Source organism: Hordeum vulgare, chromosome 7H (genome assembly GCF_904849725.1).
Source record: "Hordeum vulgare subsp. vulgare chromosome 7H, MorexV3_pseudomolecules_assembly, whole genome shotgun sequence".
In the NCBI taxonomy this organism is placed as follows: domain Eukaryota; kingdom Viridiplantae; phylum Streptophyta; class Magnoliopsida; order Poales; family Poaceae; genus Hordeum; species Hordeum vulgare.
Genome location: NC_058524.1, coordinates 618,921,695 through 618,931,919, shown reverse-complemented (window position 1 = coordinate 618,931,919; position 10,225 = coordinate 618,921,695). Strand labels below are relative to the sequence as shown.

The 10,225-nt window shown below is 45.0% G+C and overlaps 1 protein-coding gene across 1 annotated transcript; it reads left to right on the top strand.

Moving 5' to 3' along the window:
- Positions 1-5,369: 5,369 nt before the first annotated feature.
- On the top strand, positions 5,370-8,744 carry LOC123409561 (RNA pseudouridine synthase 2, chloroplastic). Its single transcript, XM_045102428.1, has 7 exons — positions 5,370-5,708; positions 5,794-5,937; positions 6,457-6,723; positions 6,892-7,091; positions 7,670-7,748; positions 7,958-8,133; positions 8,237-8,744. The coding sequence occupies exons 1-7, from the start codon at positions 5,370-5,372 to the stop codon at positions 8,373-8,375; spliced, it is 1,344 nt and encodes a 447-aa protein (XP_044958363.1). The 3' UTR covers positions 8,376-8,744.
- The last annotated feature ends 1,481 nt before the right edge of the window (positions 8,745-10,225 follow it).

Sequence of the window (10,225 nt, the reverse complement as noted above, 5' to 3'; positions counted from 1 at the left end):
AACAGCGTTAAATAAATATGCATGTCTCGAAATCATATTCTACGTGAAATTCTACCCCAAAACGATATAAAGATCACCTCGATCCGTCTAACGGAACAAAAGTTACACGCGTTATAAAATCGGTCACATTCTGGAATTTAATTTATTCCAAAAAAATCCTAACTACTAGCGGGCTCAATGGGGCGGGATATAAAAGAAAAATGCACATGCGGGGCGGATCTCACCCGAGGAAAAACCTCTTGGGCCGGCCTGGTCGGTGGAGGCACCTGGCCAGCGGGGCGGAGATGGGCCGCGGGAGGACGCCGGCCTGGAGCAGCTCGGGGCCCAGCCGAGGCATCAGGTGGCGCTGGCCACGGGGGTCGTGCTCCTCCCGACAGGAGCCGGCGGCGGGAGGACTGAGGCGGCGTCCGCGGGGATCCCCGGCGATGATGGCCACGGCGCGAAGGGCCCCCGGGAGGCGGCGAAGCCGGCCATGGCGATCCTCACCGGATCCGACGCAGCTTGGGGGAGGTTGCGGCGGCGGCTCGGGGAGGTGCTCACGGCGGCTGACGCCGGCAGAGATGGGGGAGCCGGCGAGGTCCGACGACGGGGCACCGCAGTGGGACAAGCTCGGCGAGGGGCGGCGCTCCGCGGCAGGCGGCGACCGGCAGCGCCGGCGGCTGGGCACGACGGCTCGGGACGGCGGCGCTCGGCTCCGGTAGGAGGTGCGGGGAGCACGGGAGCAACTGGAGGCAGCGGTTGGCGGCGGCGCGCCGGATGGGCCTGCCCGGGCCCGATCTGGGCTCGGCGGGCCCGCGGCGGCTGGTGGGTGGGAGGAGAGAGAGAGGGGCGGCGCGGCTAGGGTTTCGGGCGCGGAAAACGAGGCAGGTTTAGGGGGAGGCTGTCCGAAAATGCATGAGGGGTATTTATAGACCAATGGGGGCTAGGTTTAACCGGAATCGCGATCCGGATCCAACCGCGGGGTCGGATTCGGACGATTCCGAACGCGAGGCGTGCTACGTGGCTGTGTTGTGCAGACATCCGGAGACGAGAGGGAGAGCGGGCGGCACGGCACGAGTTTATAAACACCGACAGAGGTCCGACGGTAGACCGAAGACGGTACCGCTACGGGCGACCGTTCGGGTACCAGACGGTCTCCGATCGCGACGAAATTCGACAGGCGGCCTAGCTATATCTAATCACGACCGCGTGCCAAGTTTCACCTCGATCAGAGAGAGTTTTAAACGCACTTTAAAAACAGGGTTTCGACGGTGCCGCGGGCGCGTGCGAGTGCGGTCGGGCTCAGAACGGACGACGACGCGAACCAGCAACTAACAACGGATGCAAGTTTTGAAAACGGGCGGCAACGGATATGCCGATGCAATGCAGATGATGCGCATGATGCGATAATGACACGACCATTAAAATAAGCCACACGACGAAAACGGAAAGAGAGGGGAAGCTTCTAGAACGTCGGCACCGGGCTGCCACAAAAACAGAGCAGCTTATTAACGCTACCCGGGGCAACTCGGTGTTTGGCGTGGTAACCATCGCTCATCCGTCGTGTCCTGAGAACGAGGTACGCGACTCCTATCGGGATCGTCGACACGTCGGGCGGCCTTGCTGGATTAGTTTTACCTTTGATGAGATATCTTGTGCATGGGGATTCCGGTGATGCTTTGGGTAATCTCAGAGTTGAGGTTTTCCACTAGGGAATTCGACGAGATCGCGAGCTTCGTGATTGAGGATTTCTATGCGGCTTGTGGTAATTTGTGATGGACTAGTTGGAGCACCCCTGCAGGGTTAAATCTTTCGGAAAGCCGTGCCCGCGGTTATGTGGCAACGTGGAAACTTTGTTTAACACTGGTTCTAGATAACTTGAAGTTAACTTAATTAAAACTTGCCAACTGTGTGCATAACCGTGACTGTCTCTTTCGTGAGTTTCCTTCTCCGATCGAGGACACGGTGGGGTTATGTCTGACGTAGGTAGGTGTTCAGGATCATTCAGTTGATCACGAGTAGTTCACGTCCGTTATGCGTAGATCTCCCCCCTTCTTATTTCTTGTACTCGTAAGTTAGCCATCAAATATATGCTTAGCCGCTGCTGCAACCTCACCACTTAACCATGCCTCACCCATTAAGCTTTGCTAGTCTTGATACCTTTGAAAATGAGATTGCTGAGTCCCCTGTGGCTCATAGATTACAACGCAGTTGCAGGTACAGGTAAAGGTTATATGACGCGAGCGCGTTGATTGTTCATTTGGAGTTGCTTCTTCTTCTTCTTCTTCATCGATATAGGATGGGTTCTAGGCCGGCAGCCTGGGATAGCAAGGATGGACGACGTTTTTATTTTTCTCGTTTGTTTTCGTCCGTAGTCGGACCCTGCTCTTACCCTTAATGATTATGTAATGTACTGATGTGACTCTGATGTAGCTTGTGGCGAGTGTAAGCCAAGTCTGTATATATATATCTCTTCTTTTTAGTACATGTACTTGTGACGATATCCATTCTTGCGACACGACGAGATGCGCTTCTATCCCTGACGAGGCTTTCATGTCAAATTGAGGATAGGGTCGCATCTTGGACGTGACATTTGCGCTGGCACCAAACCCGGGGATCTCAGATTAGCAAGAGGCTATGCGACATAACCAACACTAGAGCCCAACGGCGCTTCGCCGTGCCACTCTTCATTTGTGGGATCAGGTAGTTTTTCACATCAGGTTATTTGGTCGATTGTTTTTTTTTTTTGGTTTTATCTGCGTTCACTAGGTTTTAATCATGGTGTGGTTGTATTTTCTCATTCGTAAATCGTACGAGGTGCTGCCACAGACAATATTTGTAGTTATAAAAAAAATGTAGTTGCTCAGTGTGGGGGTTGTGGCATCCTTACATATTTCGACCTTGGTGTCAGCCCTTGGTCGGTGTGTGAGCCCTTGGGAGTTCAGATTACTCTATTGCTATCTTATAAAAAGTCAACTATATTTTCCTACTTGTTAAAGTTTGTTAAATAAAAAGTCCTCAATTTACAAAAAATAGATTAAAAATATGTTCCAAGTTAAAAAATGAATTTAACAAAATTTGGAGAAATTATAAAATATTTATTAATTTTAAAAAACATAAATCTTTTTTAACAAATATTCAGACTTAAAAAAATCAAAAAATTTAGATATATTCAATAATCTTTTAAAATTTTATTATTTTTTAAAAACTTTCATTATTTTTCTAAAGTATTCATTAATTTTATAAAAATATTCGTAATTTTTGAAAATAATACTAACTATTTAATATAAATGTCATCGATACAAATGTGAAAATAAATTTTAAAAATACAATTGAAAAGAAAATTGTAAAAAAACATGAAACTCGACCAACGTCACACACCCTTACAACTAGGGCCAGTGACCCCATATTTTCCAATGCACCGGGAGGCTCCAAATCTAGGGAGCTTTGAATTATTTAATATTCTATGATTTTAGAAAAACTTTACAATTTAAATAAATTTCATAGATTAAAATGTGAAAATGAAATTAAAAAATGAAGGGAAAAATGAATAAGAACCTCGACGAACGGCACCCATCCTTACCGGCAGGATCAGTGACCCCATAGCCTCAATGCACCAAGCTTCAAATCTAAAAAGCTTAGTATCTTATTAATTACTACTCCCTTTGTGCCATAATAATTGTAGTTGATGAGAACTACAATTATTATGGTACGGAGGAAGTATGATAGATTGTAGTGGTCTCAACAGAAACTTGAGGACAACTAAGATGTGAGTATGGCTGTGATTGGATGGTTCTAAAGATTTCCTTTATCGACACTTTGTTTCGTACAAGATGATAGTTCTGCCACATTTGTAGAAAAAAATAAAGGTACTTCATGATTAACAATCTTGTAATACTTTTTGAGCGTCATCAAGAGCTCGGTAATAATTCATCAAAGTGGGATTATTTTAAATAGACTTACATACTACATAAATATCATGTTTGTTTCGAAATCACAACCGGTGGTTGACTAAAAACGATAGTTGGATTTCTAATGGTTAGTTAGCATGGCTTTATGGGCAAAACAGGTATACTTTGAAGACTTGCAAAGTTGAAATGCTAAAATTACATGAAACTCCAACTTTTCCAAGAATGGAGCAGCATCTAGAAGGCATATAAATTGAGCATCCTTGCCAGTTAACCCGTAGAAGTCAACTCCAACATCATGTGCTTCATATAAACAAACTCATGAGGCTTTCCTAAGCAATGTGGCCTTCTAAATAACACCACTAAACTCATGTGAAGGCGATGGGGAAACTTAGCATCAGGATGGGGTGATTGCTTGTCATTCGAGAAGTAAAAGCATGTGTGCTTAGAGGAATGGTTAGGACACAAACCAACGGTGAAAGTGATGGAGATAAGGCAGAGGGACACGACAGTAACACTTGGCACAAGTGGCGGAGGACGACGCTTGGGTTGGTCCTGGCCGGATCATCATCCACGAGCAGATTCGACAGCGGTGGAGATCAAGCTCAGAGTAACGAAGTCGCAATAGATGGGTAAGATACATGGGCATTCTACTACTGTTGCAATCGGAATCTATCGTGCGAGAACTCCCCTGCAAACGACCATTCTACCAAGTTGTATTTGTCATTCTCTTCAAATTCATATTTTTTCTAAAAAAAACTCCATTCCTCTTAAAGGACCACAATTGTATATTCCACTAAAATGTGTCACCAACACACAATTTCAATACAAAATGTCGTAGATGGCCACCCCACACCCCATGATTGCCATCACCTAAGAGAGAGCCACTCACAACAAGTTCATGAGCTACTACATTACATGGTCCTAGTACAACAAATATTCTGAAGTTTTCAGAAGCAGCACATAGCATGGCTTATATACTTCTCCAAATCGAACAGCTAGCAGCGCTAGATCATAATCACTTGACGTAGTAATAGATTTCTTCAGGACCGACAAATATATCTTCAGAACCACCTGATTACACCCTTATTAATGTAATGTGATCTACGCCGCCTCAGGAAGAGCTCGGGCTTCAACTTCTCCATGCTGCATCATTTTTTATTTTTTTTTGAAGTAACATCGCTACTCCATTTGATCCAAATTAATTGGTGCAGCTTTAGTACTACATAAAGGGATTACTTTATTACTCATCACATGGGAGCTCTTTTTACCCCATGATACATGAGGTTAGCTAAATCAAAATTAAAAAAAAAATGGAAGCTCTTTTTTTTTTTCGAGTTCCTCTTCAAACATGGAATTCAGCCCAGCCTACTAACTAAGCACCGGGTCCCATTAACAGGCCCAAAAATACACAAACGTTATCCACCTGCTGCTCCGCTCTCCACTTTTCTCGTCGCCACGGGACCCGACCCACCCGAGAGCATGGCAGCGGCAGCGGCAGCGACGGCGGCGCCGCCGCCGGCGGTCGCCACCGCGCTCTCGGCGCTCCTCCGCCGCGGCGCGAACCGAAGCCACTCCCTTCGGGTCTCTCGCCCCAGGTGCGTCTCCTCGGACGCTGTCGCGGAGCCTGCGCCGGCCCTGGGCCGGAGGGGAGGCCACGCCGGGACCCGGCTGGAGGAGGCCGTGCCGGCCGCCGAGGGGCGGTCGCGCGTCGACGCGTGGATCTCCGCGCGGCTGGGCGGCGGGGGCGTCAGCCGCGCGCGCGTGCAGGCCAGCATCCGCGCCGGCCTCGTCGCCGTCAACGGCCGCCCCGTCTCCAAGGTGCCGCCATCTCTTCGGAGTTCACATCTTTGCAGATTTGCTGGTATTCTGAGGCTGGTTTGCTTTGCGCCTGTGCGCACTGTAGGTTTCGCAGACGGTGAAGGGAGGGGACAAGGTCAGCTGCACCGTGTCGGAGCTGCAGCCGCTGAGGGCAGAGGCGGAGGACATCCCGCTGGACATTGTTTACGAGGATGAGCACCTTCTCGTTGTGAACAAACCGGCTCATATGGTACGCACCGTCTTTCGCAGTGCTATGGAGGAGTAAGATTTTACTTGCCTAGTTACCTTGTTCCTAGGGATGTCTCGCTCTCGCATAAGGTTTTATACACAGTACATTATAGTTTGTGCAACTTATTTTCCACATAGATACCTCACATTATTTCGGCATGAGACTTGTGGGTCTGATGAGGTTGTCTAAGGTAAACAAGGAACAAAATGGTTAAAATAAATCTAGTAGATAATCACACATACAGTTGACGAGAAGTCTCCGTCTATCTGTAAGATCAGTGTATAGTGAAAGGTATCTCTTGTTCTACTTGAATTTTTGAGGCTTGTTCCATTCGTGTGTTTTCCCTGTTGGCGTTACATAGGAATTCAATTAAGATATTGGTTGCACTGTCCTGTTACCATCCTTTTCGCCCAAACATTTTCACATCCTCATTCTTTTTAGCTTCTTAAACTCTCACTTTAACTTTTCTACTTACAGGGAGAATAATCATTCTTGCATTCTATGTGTTTTGATTTTTAGGTTGTTCACCCAGCACCAGGGAATGCAAATGGCACCTTAGTCAATGCTATACTTCACCACTGCAAGATTTCAACTTTTACCTGTTTAGCACGTAACTCAATTGATGATGATGAGTGCCCTGAATCTTCAGATGATGATGTCGACGTATTTGATGTTGACCAATTTACTATTGGTGAAGTAAGTTCAGAGGTCCGCGAAGCTATTGTACGCCCTGGTATTGTGCATAGGCTTGATAAGGGGACAAGCGGACTTCTTGTTGTAGCTAAGGTACTGCCCAGTTTGTTCTATCCCAAAACATAGCACTAATAGGTTGTAGTTTTCCATAGACTTGCACCTGAAAATGAAATTGTTATTGTTTACTTATTAACATTGGTCTCTCTTATTTGTTGTATCAAGTTTCTTTAAGGACTTACTTTGGAATCACCTTGTTGACAGGATGAGCATTCACATGCTCAATTAGCAGAACAATTCAAGCTGCATACAATAAACAGGGTATACATCAGTCTTACTTGTGGTTTACCTAGCCCAAATTCTGCCAGAATTGAAGTTCCCATATCTCGTGATCCTAACAACCGGATACGCATGGTTGCTGCTCCTGGATCAGGCCACAGATATGCAAAGCATGCTGCTAGTAGGTGATTCATGCTTTTGACTTGTGCCTTACTCTTTTGTGGACTTGTGGTTCCATATATGATGCTGCTTCTCCAAAGCTGTTTAGAAATATAAATACCTTCTAGGACAGCCAAGCATACATACTAAAATAATTTTCTGAACAAATACTTCCTGATTTTCTTTTTAAAAGAAAGTTCTAGCTAAAATGATCTGTTGTCACTAAAGCCAAGTTCTTCTGGTTGAAACCAGCCTGATGTCATTGTCATACATGCACGATGACCAAAAAGTTCATACTGTTTAGATTATTATGCTGACTAGCATGAATAGGGATTAATTCAACTTAATTCCTTCCTTTTGACTCCTTACTCCTAGCATTAGCTGTGCTGGCGAAGAGTTATGAAGTTAAACCTTGTTGCTTCATGTAATTATACATAGCTCGCTCACAAGAGTAGAACTTCTCCACATAAATACTGTCTCCATCATTTTATTTTGAAATACTATATTGCTTATGCAACTTTCAAATGTTTTCAGGCTTGGTTGCTTAGTTTTTTTTCCTCAAGACCAGGAATTTATTTCTCTGCTGTTTCAAGAATTTTTACAGGTATAAAGTAAGAGAGGTCTTCTGTGGTGGTGGATCTGCACTGGTAGAGTGGAGATTGGAGACAGGGCGCACTCACCAGGTGATTACATTACACGATAGTCTCGTATTTTAAGAAGGGGGGTATCATAACTACAATATTTGGTTGAATTTGTTGTGGCTTAAAAGGCATTCTAGGCAACAGGTGGAATTTTGAATTGCATACAGTTTACATCTCAGTGTTAGGAAGTGATACTCAAATACAACCACTTCTTTTATCTTGTTTATGATCCTGCATCTGCTGGTTTTCAGATCCGAGCACATGCAAAATATCTAGGGAATCCCCTACTTGGTGATGAAACATATGGAGGTACCAAAAGCATGGCATTGTCACTTTTGAGACCCAGAACTCCTTCAAAATATCATGGCGATCTTTCAAATCTGGTATCAAAGATAGACAGGCCATGTCTCCATGCTGCATTGCTTGGGTAGGTATTATGCAAGATGCATCTTATGGACAATTTACATTGTCTCATTTTCCTTTTAGGAAATTTTTCTTGCATTTGACTTTGGTAATTGTTCCCTTTTCAGATTCAAGCATCCTCATTCAGGAAAGGCACTTGAATTCTCATGCCCCCCTCCAGATGATTTTACTGAGGTACTTGATGAACTGCGTCGTGTTACACCGACAAATGAAGGCCAAGATAATGACAATGTTGCTCAAGTGTGATTAATGCAAATGGAGAATACATAAAATGCTGCTTCGGATATGTGATGTTTGACCTGAAGGTGTTTGGACTTCTGGCATCTCTGAGTGAGTGGCCAAACTGATGGAGTGTCTGTCAAGCTTTTCGGCATGTTCAGCGAGAGATCAGCGCTGCACCAAGAAAGAAGCTTCAGACATTTTGACAAGACTTGGAGACATATTTTTAGTGCTCTTTTCTATGTTGAAGTAACCTAGAAAAAAAATGCATGTTAAAACCATTTTAGCACAATTTGATGTGTGATGTACTGTATAGAGATGTAAAATACACTGGAACACAATGCTCTGGTGAAATGTAATTTTTTTGGCTTACATCAAGACCCGCTGTTTGTTGGAGATCAAGTTGTTGGTACCACACTAGGCCGAAAACGAAGAACAAATAACTTTATACCTACACAAAAAAGAGCCTTCCATGCACGAATCTTGGAGCAAGAAGTATGCTAATATTACATTTGGATTTTTGCATTCTCAATCTTATGAATGTGCAAATAATGCCGAATCCAAATTCAGGACATTAGAACTCCACGTATATCATTTGCGGAACTATGGAATGTGTAACTATATAGTTTTTCCCAAGCTCAAACAGAAGAAAAAAGAAGATTACAACGTAGACATACACACTACACCTAGTGAAGGCCGGGTCAAAGTTGCGGAGCTTAAGAGGCCTCCTGCTGAAGAAATAATCCATCCTCCTAAACATACAACTACGAATTGGGTCTCAACGAATAATAATTATATTATATTATAAATAACACATAAAATAGATGCATGCCCGAACACACAAAAGGCTGTGCGCCCTCTTTGTTTTGGGGAGCGACTACAATAGAAAAGCAGGTTGTGGTGCAAAAGTAGAAAAAATGGATCTGTTCCATTGGATGGAAGATTGATGGCTTAGATTCAGGTGGGGCGGTGTGTGCGTGAAATTTGCAAAAAAGTTTCTCCCTGATAGCTAATTTCGTCCCGATGCCCCTACTCGGTGAAACCCAAATCCCGCGGAGGCAGCGCACGAACCAAATCTTTTCTGAGGGCGGCCGCCGCCCAGATCCATACTCCAAGTTGGGTGAGCATTCCTGGTAGAGGTGATGCTCCTTCTCCCGATGGCTCCTTGCGGTTGTTGTGGCTGTCGGCCCAGTTGGAGGCGGACCACCAACTAAACTCTGCCCCGCAGCTTCTGTCGCAGATAAAAGATCAAGTTGGTAAAAAAACAAATATAGGAGAAGAAATACGAGGTTATAATAATAAAGAATTGATATAATTTCATATATCTGATCATAAACTCACAATTCATCGGATCTCAACAAACACACCGCAAAAGATAGAGTTACATCAAATGGATCTCCAAGAGACCATTCTATTGAGAAGAAAAACGAAAGAGAAAGCCATCTAGCTACGGCCTGCGAACCCGTAGGTCTGATATGAACTACTCACGCATCATCGGACGAGCACCACCGAGGATGATGAATGCCTCCGTGATGTGTTCCTCTCCGAACGGGCTCTAGATTGGATTTCGTGGCTTTTGGAACTTGTGGCGGCTGAAATGATTTTTGGTCGACTCCTCTAGGGTTTTTAAAATATTGGGGTATTTATAGAGCTCAGAGGCGGTGGAGGAGGTGCCGGAGTCCCCCACAAGCCACCAGGTCGCGCGAGGGGCCCTGAGCGCGCCCTGGTGCCTAGTGGGCCGACTGGGCCTCCTCTGGTGATCATCCTTGGTCCCCTAGTTTCCTTCTGGTCCAAAAAATCTCCAGAAAGTTTCGTGACATTTGGAATTCATCTGGTATTGATTTTCTACGAAGACAAAAAATAGTAAAAAGCAGCAA

Excerpts from the sequence above, each read along its gene's own strand:
- LOC123409561 (XM_045102428.1), top strand. The coding sequence starts at position 5,370 with ATGGCAGCGGCAGCGGCAGCGACGGCGGCGCCGCCGCCGGCGGTCGCC. Across the intron at positions 7,092-7,669 it reads GCAAAGCATGCTGCTAGTAG|GTATAAAGTAAGAGAGGTCT; the intron begins GTGATTCATGCT and ends GAATTTTTACAG. Across the intron at positions 8,134-8,236 it reads CTCCATGCTGCATTGCTTGG|ATTCAAGCATCCTCATTCAG; the intron begins GTAGGTATTATG and ends TTCCCTTTTCAG.